Source organism: Mirounga angustirostris, unplaced genomic scaffold (assembly GCF_029215605.1).
Source record: "Mirounga angustirostris isolate CCGP_5_RB_7025 unplaced genomic scaffold, mMirAng1.0.hap1 SCAF_12, whole genome shotgun sequence".
NCBI classification, from domain to species: domain Eukaryota; kingdom Metazoa; phylum Chordata; class Mammalia; order Carnivora; family Phocidae; genus Mirounga; species Mirounga angustirostris.
The window spans coordinates 2919453-2936642 of NW_026991720.1; the positions used below are offsets into that span (position 1 = coordinate 2919453).

Here is a 17190-nt window from a genome sequence, read left to right on the forward strand (position 1 = left end):
AGCATCTCTCACTCTCCCATAGGGACAGTAGGGAGGCCAGAGACCTGTTGCATTCTGTAGGATTTTTCTACAATTATGCAATGAAATAGCACAATACTTTTGAACACTTCCTGCTGGTAAAGAAATGTACTTAAATTATTTTGGTTGTTCTGTGCTCACACAGGAGATATTCAAAGTGTCTTATTTTGTTTGTTTTTTTTTTAATTTGTACCTCTGGCTGCAAAGGTAAACAGTTGCACCCCTGCTCTGATTGAGGCAAAGGCCAGGAGCACCTGAACCACAGGGAAGATGCCCAGAGCAGTTGGGCTGGACTTAGAAACACGCTTAGAAAAACTAGTCATGCCACCTTGGACATTCAATATTTTACAATAAAGCGTTGTTGTTTTTTTTTTTATTTAATGTAACTTTCAAGAATTTAAACACACAAAAAATGCAAGGGGAATGTTCACAATGTTGATAACCACAGTTGTAAATAGAAACATTCATTTCTCATAAGATTATAAATATTTGATACTGGAACTGTAAAATGCACATGTTTTATAAACTAAAAAAAATAAAATAAAAAAATAAAAACCAAAAAACTTTGCTTCCTGCTAAAAAGGCATATCATTTCATTGAGTTTCCTAAGCAGCAGATGGTTCTTCACAGAATTTTAAATTACAACTTTTCTTTTTATAGTTTCCTTTTTAAAAAGGTTTGCACTAGTATGTACAAAGTGAAACTATTATCGCAGTGAAATAAAGAGGTTTAAGGCAAAGAGAAACGTTCACCCTCAGTCCTCAGGGGTTCAGCCATGGGTCTGGCTCAGCCACAGGCCCACCCCTGGGCTGTCCCGGCTGCAGATGGACATTTGGACACGATTCTTTTTCCATACACTAACCAGAAGACAGTGCAGAGTTATATATATAGATAATGTGTTTGTTTATATATGTACTTGGTGGGGATATATTGAATATATTTAATTTACACTGTACCACACCTTCAAAAAATAAAATGTATATTAAAAAAAAAACAAGAAAAGACAAAAAGTGATAAGAAATGATTATTTACACGTTTTCTTCCTTCCTCTCGATCCTGGAGGATTCTGAGTTCCTCCAGAAGTCAAGGTAGCCACGTGTTGGGGAACTGTGGACTCACACACGTCTGCGCGTGTCTGATCACGCACTACACAGATATGTATACACACACACGTACCTTGAAAGAATGCTCTCCAAAGCAGAAGCAGCCACTTAAAAAGAGAAAAAAAGAAAAAAAGGAAGGGAAGAAAAACAAGAAAGGAAGAAAATACCAGCTCCCGCTGGAGAGCCCTCTGCGCGCCCGGAGGCAGGAGACCTCCGCCGTTTCTGGGGCCCACGGAGTGCCGCCGGGGAGCTGATGGGGCGGCAGGAGACTCCCGGGGCCTGGGGGACAGGAGGAGGTGCAGCTCCACCATCCCCGGGCCTCCGGCCACATGCTGGGCCCATGGGCCTGGGATCCCTGAAGTGGTGCCCTGCCTGGAGGCGAGAGAGCTGGCTCTGGCAGCGGGCGGCTGGATAGGGGACAGCAACAGACGCGGAGTGAAGCACATGGAGGTGCCTGCCAGGCCTCGGCGAGGAGGGGGAGGAGGAGGAGGAACCCGAGAGACGGCAGGAGGAGGGGAGCCGTGTGAGGCTGGGGGCCTGGGCGGCCCAGCACTGCGGGCCCACCGCCCCGGGCGCGCTCCTGACCGCCACCAAGGCGCGGCACTCCTCCCAGGACCCCAACGGTCCCCCGGGCCCTGCCAGGGCCTCTGCGCTGCCATCCCCCCTCCTCCGTCCCCCCTCCCTGGGCCGGGGCTGGGGGTGCAGACCCTCCTGCTGTCCTCACCAAGCCCACACAAACAAAGTGGCAGAACTCAGAGACCAAGTAGGAGCTATTTATTCGGTTCACAGTCGTGTGAAATGCAGCAATAAAAATCTTTGGACTTCAGCAAGTTGTTTTAATTTTTTTCTTCTTTTGAAATTAAAAAATAAAAGTGTCCCATGTCCCACAATGGAGCCTAGGGGATTAGAAAAGATGAAATCCTAAGCAGCCCCCTTCGCAAAAAAAAAAAAAAAAAAAAATCATAAAATTAGCATAATCTCATCAACACAGAAAAACTCAAAAAATATTTTATAGTCAGATATTTTGGATTTTACACCACCTGTAAATTATATATACATAGAATATTGCAGAACCATAGCTAATACACGATATTTTCACTATTAATGCTGGTATAATCTTTACACACTGGCCCTTTATGATTTTAAATTATTGCATTGTTCAGCACGGACCGAGACCAGACTCCCGGCGCCCGCCCGCCCTACTCGCTGTCCGACTTGCCCTCCTTGGCGGTCGTCGAGTGGTTGTACAGACCCTGCGCCATGAGGTGCACGGCCAGCGTGTTCTTATTGCCCGTGGCCTTCTTGATCTTGGCGCGCTTGTTCTGGAACCAAATCTTGATCTGCGACTCGTTGAGGCTGAGCTCCTGCGCCAGGCTCTGGCGGCGCTGCTCGGTCAGGTACCTGTTGGTCTGGAACTCGGCCTTGAGCCTCTGCAGCTGCTCGGCCGTGAAGGCCGTGCGGGGCCGCTTGTCTTCTTTGTTGGGGTTCTTCTTCTTTGGTTTGCGAGACCTGGGACCTGGGCAGGCACGGGGACAGAACACAGGGTTAGGAGGGCTCCAGGCCTGTCTGCCAACTCAGGCCACAGAGACCCGGGAGGAAAGTGCCCAGTGCGGCTGCACACTGGGGACTGAGCTTTCTCCCACCCGGCCTCCAGGACCTACCCCTGGAAAGCCAGAAGCCAGGCCGAAGACATCGGGGTGTAAGAGGGTGAGTGGGGGGTAGAGAGCAGGCTTAGTGGAAAGGTCTCCAGGGGCACCTGGCTGGCTCAGTTGGAGGAGCATGCAATGCTTGATCTCAGGGGTCAGAGTTCGAGCCCCACATGTGGCACAGAGTTTACTTAAGATTAAAAAGAAGAAAGAAGGGCCTCGAGATAAAAGGAAAACTCCTGCAGGAAAGCAGAAACCCCAAACTTCCTAGCGTGGCCTTTTCTGTCCCTTTCTGTCCAGGCGTAAGGGCAGGGGGGCACAGGAGAGGCAAGAGGAAAGGTTGGGGAGGGGCGGGGCAGCCAGAGTAGCAACAGCGGGAGCCCAGGAACAGTGACAGGATGCCCACAGGATGCTCACAGGGGATACCGTCAGGTGCCAGGGGCGGTGGGAGTCAGGGGGCAGGTGCATCCAGAGAACAGGACAAGCCCATGGATCTGCCTCCACCCTAGCCCCCTTTCTGCCTCCCCTACCTGGCCTAGTGGGCCCAAGTTCATTGTTTCTCTCCTGGAGGGGAGGGAGCGCACGCATCCTTTCCTGGGTGGGGAAGGAGCACTGAGCCACTCCCTGCCACCTCCCCTTCAGTCTCCCAGTGCAGGAGAGGGAACCTGGTTGCCCCAGACTGGGGCTGCCTCACTGGAGGTGGAAGAGGAACCCAGCTGACCTTGTGCAGAGGGTTCACACTTCTGACCCCCGCCTGGGCTCCTCCCGCTGGGACAACCCCTGCACCACTTGAGGTTGGTTTGGGGCAGGTGGTGGCAAGGCTCCTAGGAACCCGCCATCTGAAGTGGCCTGAGTGAGGGGAGCAGAAAGGAGGGCCAAGCGCTTTCTTTTTGTTGATGTCAAGAAGTTCAGCCCCACAAGGGTGTCTTTGAGGGAAGAGATGGCAAAGGCCATTAGGGGAGGAAGGCTGGGCTGCACGTGTGGGTTTCTTACTCTGTGAAGTGAACCAACTTTGGGGAGCTCCGGCCCCAGCTCCTTCCCAGACGCCGGCGGCGGGAGGCTGGACCCCTGCCGGCTCCCTCAAGCAGCCAGAGCCCCCCAGGTCTCCGCCCGGTGCCACCCTGCAGGGCCAGGGGACAGCCACGCCGCCCTGCGCAGCAGCGGCGGAGGGATCTCGCCGGAGGCTGCCAGTGCACCCGACCCGAGAGCCGGGAGAGTGGGGAAGGCAGAGTGCGCCGGGGGGGCGCGCGAGCCAGGGGTCCGGGCTGGTCCCGAGACCCAGCGGGCGCTGAGAACTCCCTGCCCGCCTACCCAGCCGTGCGCTCTCGGGGAGGCAAACTCCGGTAGAGGGGCTGTGGGTGCCGGCGAGGGGGCGCCAAGGGCCGGTCGGCTCAAACTCCCCGCCTTTTAGATTCTAGAGCAAAGCCACACTCACACCCGCGCCCCCGCGCACACACCTACCCCGCGCGCGCACACCCACCGCCACCGCCACGCACACGCCAAGGGCGCCGGTTCCGCGCCGGCGGGCGGGCTTCGATCGAGAGGCTGCCGGGGCGCGCGGAGGGTTAGCGGGTGGCTCGGGGAGGCCTCGCCAGGCCCCGCACCTGCTCGGACCCGACCGCGGCCTCGTGCTCCGGGAGCCCGTTCTGCGTCTCCACTGTCCCGGGGAAGCACGCTTCCTACACTCCAAACTCCTCTGGTCCTGGGGCTCTTGCACACACGAACCAGCCCATAAAAAGATACACACCATTTTGCGGAAAGAAAATCTCCCTAAAAACAGAATTTTTAGTTCTCTTTCTTCCATTTTCTTTCAAAACGTAAACACTTGAGAGTCGCAGAAACAGAAGCAAACCTCGGCAAAGAAAACTCTTTGCCTTGCTTCTTTCTAAAAGGCCAAGAAACACAAATGTTACGTTATGGTTTTCTGGTTTTTTTTTGTTTTGTTTTGTTTTGTTTTTTTTAAGTCCAGGAAGACCAGCGACTGGGGCCCGGCCGGGCTGCGGGGCTCCCTCGGGCCACCGGGGCCTGGCGCGGCCGCGACTCCGCCGCTGCACAAAGCCCGGCCGAGGCTCCTCGCTGGCCGCATTGTGAGCCTATATGTTAATTAAATATTAACAAAGGAGGGAGGCGAGAACAATGGAGCAAATTTCAGATCTAGCTGGACAAATGTGGATTTCATCAGAAATATACACACACATTTCTGCGGGAAGGCGGCCAAGGGGAGACTCAGTTATGCTGTGATTTGGGTAAACAACCCCCGCAAAAACAGTTGAGGGGTGGGGGGGCAGCGGGGTCCGGTCTGGGCTGCCGGCTCAGGGACAAATGGAGTCCCCTCCTAATGGCGGTTCGCAGCCGCAGACCCCCATTTCATGCAGCTGATGATAGCTACAAGGACATGCATTTAGCTTTTAAAAATCCAGATCTATGAAAAATACACCCAGAACCCCTGCACACACCCGCGGGCCCCTCCACCCACCCTCCCGCGGCAATCTGCTTCTTTCCTCCCTGAGAGCTGCCCCAGGAAACCTCTGGGAGAAGGTCCTTTCTTTGGGGGACTGCAGGCCTCCCTCCTCGGAGCAGTGTGCAAGATGGGTGCTGAGCTTCCCCAACGTGTGATCAGACAACTAAAACAGGGCGAAGGGCCCCTCTGTTTCCATCCCTTCCCTATCTCTATCCCCCCCACTCCTCCCTTCTCAGCCCAGGCGAAGGGTGGAAGGAAGAGCCAGGAGGAGTCTTGCTCTTTCTTCCCTGGCTTCATCTGGGATAACTGGGTCGTAGGATGAGTCTAGGTCGCGGGGGGGGGGGGGGGGGCGGGGGGAGTTGGGCATGGGTCCTGGGTCTGGACTGAGTTGGAAGGACAGAGAAAGAGTTAAGAGTGCCAGATCCAGCCACCCCCGGTCTCACCAAATAAACTCCAGCCAGGGGAGGGGTGGGCTAGGGACTTTGGGGAGTGGCCCCAAAAGACAAGATAGAGTGGGAAGGTCCTGTCGCTTCTGCTTTCCTAAGAAATCTGTACCCCCCTGCGAATCAATCGTGCCCCCTCTCCTCCTGGCCGCTGCCCGGGCCAGCGTCTGCAGCACACAATGTCCCTGTTTGCGTGTCTTTGTGTGTGTTGGGGGTGGTGGGGGGGTGGTGTCCTGGTGTTCCCTTCCTCCGGCTAAGTTCCCGCGCCAGCGCCGCCCCGCAACCCCGCGGGCCTCCCCGCGGCGGGCTCACCTGAAGAAGGCCGGTCCGAGTAGCGCGTGCAGTAGACCCAGGCCGGCCAAAGCATGGGCTGCGCGCCCAGGTTGGCGCTGGCCTGCGAGCTGTCCGAGTCCGAGCTCACCGATAAGTCGCCGCCGCCCAAGGCGCGGGCCTTGAGCGCCCCGTCCAGGGGGCCCCCGGCGTCGCCGCCTTTCTTGGCGCCGCCGTGCAGCGAGAGCGCCTTGGGGCCGCCTTCCCCGTCGCCCGGAGAGTCGTCGCCGCCGCCGCCGCCGCCGCCGCCGCCGGGCAGTGGCCCGCCCGCACCGGGCGCACTGGGCGCGTTCTGCCGGGCCTCTCGGCCCGACCCCAGGAGCTGTTCGGCGCCGCCCGCGCCGCCGCCTCCTTCCGCGCCGCCCGCGCCGCCTTCCCCGCCGGCTCCGCCGCCTCTTCCTCCTCCCGCGCCGGCACAGCACGTCCCCGTGTCCTTTCTCCGGCCGAACTCCGGCCGCAGGATGTTGTCGATGAAGAAGTTGGTGATGCGGTGCGGGTGCTGGTGGTTGCCCGGCGCCTGCAGGACCGCGGGCAGCATCAGAGCCCGCCGGCGGCCAGTGTCCGCGTCGCCCGGGCTGCTGCCGCCGCCCGAGCCGCCACTGGGGCTGGATTCCGGCTGTCGCTGCCCCTCCGCCGCCGCCGCTTCGCTGGGCTTGGGGTCATTCTCCTCCATGCTGTTCACAACAAATCCCAAATGGGTTCTCCGGGGACCCCCCCCGCTCCAATCAGCCCTCGGCCCGCCCGTGGTGCGCACAGAGACACTCGCGGCCGGCTCGCGCTCCTACCCCGCCGAGTCTTCCGAGGGCGTGCGCGGCGGCCGAGGCCAGGGCTGGGGTCCGACCAGTCACCGGCCGCGTTGGGAGCGGAGCCACGTTCCAGTCCACGAGTTGAATGAGAAAATACCAAGAGTCTCCCCGCGCCCAGACGCCGGGAGATTCAAAAGAGTCGGGTCCTCGTCTTTGCCGCGCGCCCGGGCGCTAGGCAGTCACAATGGTGCGGCGGGGCCCCGGGGCTCGTCTCGGGCTCCGCGCTCCTCTCCGCGTCCGGCTGCCTTGCGCTCCGGCGCGTCCTGCCGCCGCCGCCGCCGCCGCCCGGGGCTGGAGCTGCGCGCATGCAGGCAGCGCGCTCCCCCGCGCTCACGCCCGCCCGGGCCCGCTCCGGCCGCCGCCGCCGCCCGGCCGCCCCCGCCCGCGAGCCCCGGCCGGCCCTCGAGGGTGCGGGGCGCGAGCGGTCAGCGCGCCCGCCGCCGCCAGCACGCACATGGAGGCCCGCGGGCCCGCGCTGCGCTCGGCCGCCGCCCCGCTGCGGGCCGGGGCGCCCCACCGGCGCGCGGCCGCGCCCCCGCCGAGCCCCGCCGAGCCCCGCGGCCCGAGTCGCATGGGTGAGCGGCGGGAGGCGCGGGCCGGGCCGGGCCGGGCTGGCCGCCCGCGCTCCCTCGCCGTGTGCGCGCCCTCGCCGCCTCGGCCTCCGCGCGGGCTCGGGCGGCTTCCAGGCCACTTGGCGCAACCTGAGACACTTTCACTCTGGATTTTTGTTCTTATTTTTAACAGAGCCCCCTCGAGTGACGTCGCGGGCCGGTCTCCTGGACACGTGCCTCGGGCCAATGGCCGCAGCGCCGCGCGCCCACGTGACGCGCCGGCGGCCGCTGGGTGACAGGAGCCTCCCGCCGCCCCTCCCCCGCCGCCGCCGCCCCTCCCCCCCTTAAAGCGACCGCGTCCTCGGGCTCCGCGTGCCGGAGCCCCGGCCCCAGCGAGCCCGGGGCCGTGTTTCCTCGCTCGCTCGCGCTTTCCCCAACGCCCTCGGTTCGGGAAGCCGAGAAACCCCGCGACAGCCCGGTCAGGTCACCCTGGTGTGCCTACGTGGACACGCGCTGGAAGATGGCTATTTTTAACATTTCCATATTGTTTACCATGGGGAAAAATCCCACAATTCCTTGCACAAAAATGCATAAATAATATTAAATGAGCTGCTGAGATACAAAGGGACTTTTGTAGTCTCCTTTCCTTGCTGGTGGATGGGGACATTGACACTTACACTTGACTTTGGTAACCTGGCAGATTCCGGTCTTAAACGCAGAGCTGGCGCGCAGGACCCTCCTCCTGTAGATACTCATTGTAAGTGTGCATGTGTGTGCGTGTGCGTGAGCAGGGAGGCGAGTGCATATGGCAGGATTCCACCGGGGAACACAGATCCTCATGCAACATGCGTGTAGATCCCGAAGAGCGCGGGAATAGGATTTGGGGCTCCGTGTGGGGGGGAAAGAAATAAAGGAGCATGGCGGGTTATAACTGAATCTTCTGTTTTGGAAAGGAGAGGCGGGCTGACGGTTCAGCCAAACCTTCAAAACCATCCGAAGAGAAAACACCCCAGAGCAACCGCCCCCCTTCTCAGATAACCCTCCCAGCCCCACCCCCACATCTCTACCCCCACTGACGGGCTACCAGGCCATTCACCTCATTTTCTTTGTCCTAAAATCCTTTAAACAAGTTCCTCGGGAGAGCAGGGGCCATCTAAAAGGGGGTGGAGGGGTGAGGGCCCCAGTTTGTTTCTCCCCACTCCTCTCCTTTTTTCTCTCTCCCTTTCTAAACTTTCTTTCCAGTCGCTGTCAGATGTCCAACTTGAACTTCTGTTTCCTCTTCTCTTCCCCCTCTTCCCTTAGGCTCCTTCTTGTTTGCTCTTCTCTCCTTCCCCCAGCTGCAGACACCCCACCAAACACCCTTGTTCCCCTAAGCTTGCCTGTCTATCCTTTAAAACGCATTTTTATGGAAATTTGCATACTTCAGGAAGCCTCCACAAGGACGCTCCAAGGGTTTGGGAGCGCTGACACAATAAAATTGCCCTCAGTGGAAAGAGGGATGGGGAGGGGGGGGAGGAGGGAGAGCTGGGGCGCCCTAGCTCTGGCCAGCCCAGGCGGCTTCGGGGTGCTCAGCAGCCGAGGCCCACTGCAGAGCAGCTCCAGGCCTGGGGCTGCCAGGGGAGCATGCCAGGCTGCGCAAGGCAGGATCAGGTCCGGGCAAGCAGCCCTCCTGGCAGTGTGATCGCCAAGCCACCTTGCGGGTTGAAGGCTTCCCCCTAGCCTGGCTCAGCTCTCCTCCCATTGCACCCAGGTCCTATCCTCTTTCCAACCCAGCTCTGTCTACTCTCTGCAGGTTCCAGGGTTCAGGCGGGCGGGGGTGGGGGACAAACAGCAGTTACAAGGTTCTGCTCCCAGGGAAATTAACCCTCAGAAGGGAGCCTGGATGGAGGACAGGAGGAGGTGCTGGACCGGGTCACCTGGCCACTAAAGATGGACTGAATGTGGGTCGGCTCCCACGTTTTCCTCCTATTGGAGGGGTCCTTGCCAAATTACCGGCTAGGCGGCTAGGTTCATACCTGCCAGGTCTCCTCCCTGGGTCTCAAAAAATCAAACCTCACAGTCTGTCTGTCCCTAGGAAAATGGGGCTGGTAAAGTTTGTGGGAACACCCTACTGACTTCTGTTTATGGTTTTCTGGGAAATTTTCCTCCAACTCTGAGGAACCCTAATCATCACCAGCCAGGGAATGTCCAAATTACTTTGGGTCTCCAGAACTCAGAAGGAGTGGAGGGAAGGCCCAGGGCTGATTTGCTTCCTGCAAAGCCATCCCAGGTTAATTTCTCCACCTGTCCCATGAAAAATCAATTAGGTTGTCTCCCGAGAAATATTTTCTAATTTCTTGGGAAACTTTGCCTCTGATTGCCTTAGCCTTAAGTGAGCCCATGGTGCTGGACTTCTGCTGTGTCCTTTCCTGCAATCCAGACCCATATTCATGGCTGCAGCAGGAACTCTGCAAAGCAACACATTATCTCCGGGCAACCTAGCCTGTTTGTAGGCAGTAACCTGCGGACACCAGGTCTCCAGCCTGCAGGGTCAGGCTGGTCTGAGGGAGAAGGCGGATTTCCAAGTTACTGGCTTGGAGAGGGGAGCAGGAGGTGCAGGAGGAGGAGGAAGGCAAAAAGAAAGGAATGTGGAGAGAAATAAGAGCATCAGGCCACCCAAAGCCAACCCAAACATGACAATAATTCCCCAAAAGAGCGCCTCTTGAGAGTACGCACCATACAAAGGGCCAGCCATGAGGGCAGGAGAAACTGGGCGGAAGCTGCCCACATTGAGGGAATTGTAAATCTTACAACACGGGCATCGCAACAAGCTGTTTCAGGAAGCTTGGAAAACATGCTTGAGGCCCAGCCCCCGCCCCCTGCGAATCGGGGACACCGCCCTGGCTCTGCTTCTGGGGGGTGCGGGGGAGTGGGCATTTGCAGATCTCTCCTCGGGTCCCGGAGATGCCAGCCAGCCCTGCAGCCGCTCGGCCCTGCGTCCGGCGAGCCGCGCTCCCCCTCCTGCCCGACCCTGACGGCCGCGGCCGCCGCGCTCAAGGTCGGCTTCTCGGTGCGCGACCAGGAGAGCCACCGCTGGACGTTTGTTTCTCCTTAGCGTCAAGTGAGGCCGGGACCCCGGAACCTGGAATACCCCTAACCTCGCAGGTGCTGGAGAGCGTCGGCAAACCACCCGCGTTCAGAGAACCATCTCCGTACTTCCCGGGCGATCTGCACAAAGAAGGACCTGGAAGAGTATCAAAAAGGAAAGATGGCTTCTAGACACGTGGATTTATAATAGCGAGACTAGTATTACAAATAAAATCTCGCGCAGGGCTGCGGAGGGCAGGAGCGCTCCTGCGGACGTTGGGTGCCTGGCTGCTGATTCAGCCTCCCTTTTTTTTTTTTTTCCTTAAAACGAGGCTGGAGGAGGGTGACTTTTTCGGCAGCTCCGTTGTCTCCTCACTTCCCACACTTGTCTAAGTGGGTGTGGGGACACTCGGGGGGAAAATGAACGCAGTGAGGGCAGCGTTTGGTCGCGGGGGTCACTGCCACTCTGCTGGTAGAGACGCCCAACAATTCCAAAGAGCAAGACTTCCACCCCAACAAAAATCAGGCGGGGAGCACCGCCCACCCCCCTGGCGCCCCTCCATCCCCCCCCCCCCCCCCCCCCCCCCCCCCCCCCCGCCGGGAGCCGGCTCTGTGCCGCCTGGCCCTGGGCAGGGCCAGGGAAGTGGGGCCCAGCAGGGAGACCCCCCTCCAGCCTGACGGAGAGCCACCCTTGGTGCTGCTGCAGCTCCCCCAGCCTGCAGACAAAGGCCGCAGAGAAGGGGCACGGGGAGCAGGGGGTGCGTTGTCGGGTGGGGCAGCGGGTGGAGGGAGCGTGTCTGTGCTCACTTCCAAGGAAAGCAGGGGCCTACAGACCCAGCAGGCGAACTTGGGGCCCGGGGTTGTGGAGGCTGGGCCTGGGGTCAGGGTCTTCAGGCCGGGTAACCCCAGAAGGAAGGGGTTAAACCCAGCAGTGGCAAGCCTGGGAGAGGCTGAAGCTGGTGGGGAGCAGAGGTGCCCACGCTCCGGCTCCTGCACTCCAGGCCTCACACCTCTCCTTGTCCCAGGCCGGCAAGGGTCCCCCAGCTCCCCAGAGGCCCTGCCAGGTGCCACGGAGAGCCTGGTGGGCGGCTGGGTGCCCAGGGAGGCTCAGCTGAGGAGGGCTACAGGGCAGCAAGCAGCACCGCCTCTCTGGGGTCCTGGGGAGAGCTGGAGAAGCAGCAGCTTGCGCTCAGCAAAAGCTCCCTGGGTGTCAGGGGGCACCAAGTGGGGGAGACACCCACTGGAGACCTCTCTTCTGTCCAGACTGCAGGGAGAGGTCCTCATTTTGACACTTAGCTCTAGAGCTAGCCTGGGAGAGCTGGGGAGATGTGGGGAGGATGGGCAGATCTCCAGAGCTAGAGACTACCACGCAGAAAGCATCCCTAACCTGGTTTCTCTTGAAAACAGAAGCTTCTAAAGGGGGATCTGTAGGCTGGCCACACCTGGGCTCACAAACTCACACCCAGACTCGGTCTTGGCCTCATGACCACCCTCCCTTGACTTTCTCCCAGGCCCAGGTGACTCCTAGCTTAAGCGACCTGATTTGGGATTCTTTAGGAATCGCTTTGCACCCGGGGGGCCCCTTTCCTGCTCTCTCACCCTGTGTCACTGCTGTTCTTAATCCCAGTCAAATCTGGACCCTTCCGGAAGTTGGACCCACTTGCACTCCAGATCAACCACAGCTCTGGGGTCTGGTGTGGACGTTTCTCCAGAACAGCCTGTGCAGAGTAGAGTAGTGGTTGGGGGTCAGACAGACGGTCCCATGACCTAACGCCCCTACTGTAAAGAAAATGTGCCCCGAGGATTGCAGCAACCCAGAAGAAAGTGACACATTCCCAAAAAATCCAGAGGAAAATGGGTAAAATTGGTTTGGCAAAGGAATTAGGGGAGCAGCACTTAATGAGGTGACCAAGCACACCCCCAAACAAGAAGACATGTGAAAGGATAATGGAGTTATGGAGAAAACCAGCCACCCTCTGCAATCTTCTGATTACTTACAAACAGCGGAAGAACTTCAAGTATCTATCCACTGTCTTCCTTTTGACCTTTGGAAGGAAAAGAAGAGCTTCAGAAGGGACTCCGGGAATCCCTGCTTCCCCTCACAGAGCTTGAGCGTCTTTTCCTTCCCTTTCTTTCCCTAAAAGCCACAGGTCATCACCGAGAGGCTGGCATAGCATCAGCTCACATTTGCTGACCTTGCACTGTTTTTGGAAATATGACTTGAGTAGCTAGAGATTGTCAGAACTTTAGGCAAGTTCAGGCTTAACTTAGAGTGCCTGGATCCAGCCCAGCCAATCTCCCTACAGCTAATGAGACAAATAGTTCATTAGTCTAGGTTTCATGTCAGGAAGAACATATCTACATGATCGCTCTCAAATATCCACGACTGAGCAGCGCCTCACTTGGGGGGGAGCTCACGTAGAGCTACAGGCTGGTTAGTTGGGGGAGGGAGGATTTTTAAAAATCTGTGTTCAAGTTGATTTCTTTTTCCTTTTATCAAATAGAACTCTATAGTTTGATATAAAAGGGTAAAACTACCTCGTGATTTAAATTCAAACATTCTCTAGACTAGATTAAATCACTGATCAATTCCAGGGACTTCAACAATGTCGGTCACCTTTCTAGCATCAGTATCTAATTGGTGAACATTCTTAAACGTATGGAATAGGGGGTATGTCCCACCCTGGTAAATTCCTTGGCTAACTACAGAAGAGCACTGATGGGAAGAGTGGTGGCCCTTTACCAGCCCAAAGGCTCATGCTGACACCCATGTCACCCTGCACAGTGGGTGCCTGCCCTTAGGAACTGTGCTCAGGGAGTGCTCATCAAGGCCCCGGCTGCCCTTCCCTAGGTTCCTCTGATGGCTCCTGCTAGGGCCAGGGACACTCTCAGAACCTCCCTCGCTCTCTCCTCTGCCTCTCTGTCTCTCTTCCCTCAGCCCAGACCCTCTCCTCCACTTAAGGAGAAGTCCACAGAGCAATGTTTTCAAGTGAGGGCACAGGGCAGAAGTGCTCTCTTTCGCCTCCAAAACTCTTCCCTCTCTTCAGTTCTTCTTAAAAAAAAAAAAAAAAAAAAAAAAAAAAAAAAATTCCATTCCTCTGCAGGCAGCCTCTTTGTGTTGTGTTTTATGTTATGGAGTTTCAGGGTTTTGTGTGTGTCTCCTATCAGTTAATCCCTTAAGACACAACAGCCTCTGTGATGCCGGCAAAGTCTAGAGACTATGCCATTTGGAGTATTAGCACAGGCTGGGAGAGAGAAATGGGATATGTGCGAGGATTTCCCACGTATGCAGCTAATGCCCTTAAATTCCTTGGGATTTACACCTCCCCAGCTACCAGGAGCGGGAAATGCAAGCTGTTCTAATTAACTGCCTGCTTTCAGCTCTCAGTTGGCACTGCCAGGGCTAACTCGGGCTACAGACGTGGGGGGCCCGGCGCTTGGGGGCCAGGGTTGCGGGCGGCCCGCCCGGACTAGAAGGTTTCGTGCCCCGGCCGGGCAGATGCGCTCGGAGGACACGGCCCGGGTTCCCCCCAACAAACGACACACTTGGGGTGACAGGCTCTCTGTCTTATTTGCAGAGTCAAGTCCAGCATCTCTGCGTGCAAAGCAGCCACGAAAAAAGCTCAGCCTGGAAAACAGAATGTGAAACCAAGGGTGGACCGGCTGGGAACCTCACGCCGGGGGCAGTCTCCGTAGCCAGCGACCAGAATGGATTTAGGATCAAGAAGATCCGCAGAGGCGAACGTCTACCAGGGTTGGAGACGGGGCCGAATACAGGCTTGCAGCCTTTCTCCTTCCCGCGGTGGAAGCAACTCCTGGAAAACAGAAAATCGAGCGAGAAGGAAAGCAGCGACGCCTGTCTGCCGCCGGGGCGCGAGGAGAGCTCCCTCTCGGGGAGTCAGGGCACCTCGCACTTGCCGGCTCGAGGGCGGGGTGGGGGTGGGGGTGGGGGCGGGTGGGCCGCCTCGGGGCGCGGTGGGGGCCCGGCGCCTTCCGCGGGCGCCCGCCGCGCTCCGGTCCGCTCCGCCGAGCGGGAGGGAGGGGGCGCGCACCCGCAGCACCCCGGAAGGGCCTGGAGGCGTCTCGAGCGAGCGGCCAGCACAGGCCTCCGCGCCCAGGGGCAGCGGACTCGCGGCGGGGCGGGGGTGGGACGCCCGGCGCGGGAGCCTCCTGCCGTGCGCGGGCCGGGCGCAGCGGGCACGGGGCCGGAGCCGGCTGGGTGCGCGCGGGGGAGGGCGGGGGCCCGGGCCTGTGCTCGCTCGAGTGTGACCCGGGCTCTTCCTTCCGGAGGTGGCAGCCTCGGCCAGGGGAGCGGCTCCTCTAGCTCTCTCGGAACCGCCCTCCCCCCCTCGCTGCAGCGTGGGGTCGTGAGAGGGGTCCTTCGCTGGAGCTTCGAGGGCGAGAGCCCCAGGAGGCCCCGGAGTGGGTTTCGTTCCAGGGTCCCCTTTCCCCTGCGCATCAGAGTAAGCAGCGAAGCCCCGGCAGGCGTGGCTTTAGGGATGATTCCCTGACTCGCCAGGTGCCCCGCCACGCCCCGAGAAGGAGGGAGGGGCGCTGTGGCTCCTGCGCCGGCCTCTCCCGGGGGCGGAGAGAGCTACACGCGCGCCTTAGGCTCAGAGTAGGCCCTTGGGGACGCGCCCAGCAGCGCCCCGGCCTTCGGGCGAGGAGGGGACCCGGGCCTAGTTGAGACTCTTGGCTCGACAGCGAGGGCCCGCGAGTCAGAGGCCGGATCCCTGGGGCGGACTTCTCAGCTTCTGGCTCTTCCTTTGAGGTGAAAGCAGGTCCCCCCAACTCCCCACTTCGGGGCTGGCGCGGCCCGGGCGCCCGCGGGGAGGCGAGGGGCGGCAGGAGCGGGAGCGCGGGGCCCCAGGCTCGGGCGCGGCGAGGGCGGCCCCGGGCGCGGATTTGTGAAGAGCCGCTGAGCTCTCCGCAGCTCACAGATCAGAGGGCTGCGATCGCCCCACCGACGTGGTCCAATGAGCCGCTGCAATGAGCGCTGAGCGACAAAGCAGGCACGGCCCGGACTCGGCGGTTCCGCGCGGCGCCGGGCGGGAACGCGGGGGCGGGGGGCGAGCAGAGACAGCGACTTCAAAGCCGCTCGCCCGGACTCAGTGAAAGGGTGGCGATCGCAGCGGGGACGCGGCCTGGAGCTGCGTGTCCCCCGCCCCCGCCCCCACCCCCGAAACGCCCACAGGCGTTCTGCCCGCGGCGACCCCGAGCTTGCGGCCGCCTCCGACCCACTCCGCGCGCGTCCGTCGAGTACCCCGGGGACCCTGGGCGCGCTCACCTAACCCTCACCCCCTTGCGTCCGCGCGCGAGTCTCCGCGGACTGGTTTCCCTAAGCAGCTGTGTTTTCAAAAGGCTCCCCCACTGCCCCTGCCACCCTTAAATCAAAGCCTGTCGTTGCCTCCATGGTGTTCCCGTTGTTAGGCCCCCACGTGTGCGCCCCGCGGAGGGCCACGGCCTCTCGGCTCCGGGTGCCAGGCCCAAGAGAGCCCCCTGGGGAGGGAGACCCGCCCTGGCGCCCGCCGCCGCGCTCCCCTTCTCCGCCAGGTGGGTCTCTCCAAGAAGGCCGCAGCCCCGGCCTCCGAAGCCGCCCCCCACCTACCTTTAAATGAGGGAGGCGCGGAGAAAGGGGAAGGGAGGCAGGGGCGTCGGGGGTGGCGTAGGGAAGGAGAGAGAGGTCAGAGGTTAGAAAGGATTACGGCTCGGTGACCCCTCTCATCCTCAGTGGCCCAGGGAGGGAATCACTGAAGCAGAGGGTCCGGACACCTTTTAAAAAACTGAGTTTGGGGGCAGGGCGTTGGTCCAGTGAAGACAAGGAAAAGTCTAAATGACTTGAGGGTCCGAAATAGAAGAGACAACAGAAGTCGACAGGACCTAGGGGTGCGAGCTCAGGAGCACAGGAGCAACGAGGGCAGGGATTCGTCTCGTATGAGTCTTTGTTTTTAAGTCAATAAAGTTTTATTGAAGGAATTTTGCATGTGATCCCTTCCACTATCAATCACCTTAGTTCCTCCAAAGTCAAAATCATAATCTTCAAACCAGCCCTTTTAAAAAGAACTTTTTTTTCAGTTCACACTTGTCAAGTCAGTCCACATTTCTTTCCCTGGGCTTCTTTGATCTTCACGTGAATATGAACAGACTTCAAAACTGCTCCACCTGGCCTGGGTGGCTCAGTCATTAGGCGTCCGTCTGCCTTCGGCTCAGGCCATGATCCCAGCGTCCTGGGATCGAGCCCCACCCACATCGGGCTCCCTGATCCGCTGGGAGCCTGCTTCTCCCTCTCCCGCTCCCCCTGCTTCTGTTCCTGCTCTCGCTGTGTCTCTCTCTGTCAAATAAAATAAAATAAAATAAAATAAAATAATAAAATAAAATAAAATAAATCTTAAAAAAAAACTGTTCCACCTGTAATCTTTGGGGTCCAATTTCTACACTTTAGGGCCCTAGAAGTGAAGTCGTAGGAAGTACATTCATCGCTACTTTGGCAAATTATCTAAAATTATGATTCCTTAATTTTCCTACTATTGAAGTCTTGTGTTCCTTCCTGTCTACTCCATGAGCCTGGCAGAAGACGTGACAGGTGTCATTGTGGTCGCCGCGGTAAACGTGCTGCGATGGAAGCGTCACCTGTGTCTCCATGTGGGTTCCTGGACACCATGAACGGCAGTGCCCATTGCTATCTACGTCTCTGATGATGCTCTGTCCCACCGTGACGGGAGGACAGGGGCACCCCGGGAGAGGTTCCTGCCGCTGGGGCGGAGGC

The 17190-nt window shown here is 58.8% G+C and overlaps 1 protein-coding gene across 1 annotated transcript; it reads right to left on the bottom strand.

Annotated features, from left to right (window-relative positions):
- Window positions 1–441: 441 nt before the first annotated feature.
- EN2 (engrailed homeobox 2) lies at window positions 442–7173 on the bottom strand. Its single transcript, XM_045865066.3, has 2 exons — window positions 5984–7173; window positions 442–2637 (listed from the first exon to the last, which is right to left on the bottom strand). Exons 1-2 carry the CDS (start codon window positions 6672–6674, stop codon window positions 2321–2323), a joined length of 1008 nt encoding a protein of 335 aa, XP_045721022.1. The 5' UTR covers window positions 6675–7173; the 3' UTR covers window positions 442–2320.
- Window positions 7174–17190: the final 10017 nt, after the last annotated feature.

Coding starts and splice junctions, on each gene's coding strand:
- EN2 (XM_045865066.3), bottom strand. CDS start 6,674: ATGGAGGAGAATGACCCCAAGCCCAGCGAAGCGGCGGCGGCGGAGGGG. Junction 2,638..5,983: donor CTCGGACCGGCCTTCTTCAG/GTGAGCCCGCCG, acceptor GTGCCTGCCCAG/GTCCCAGGTCTCGCAAACCA.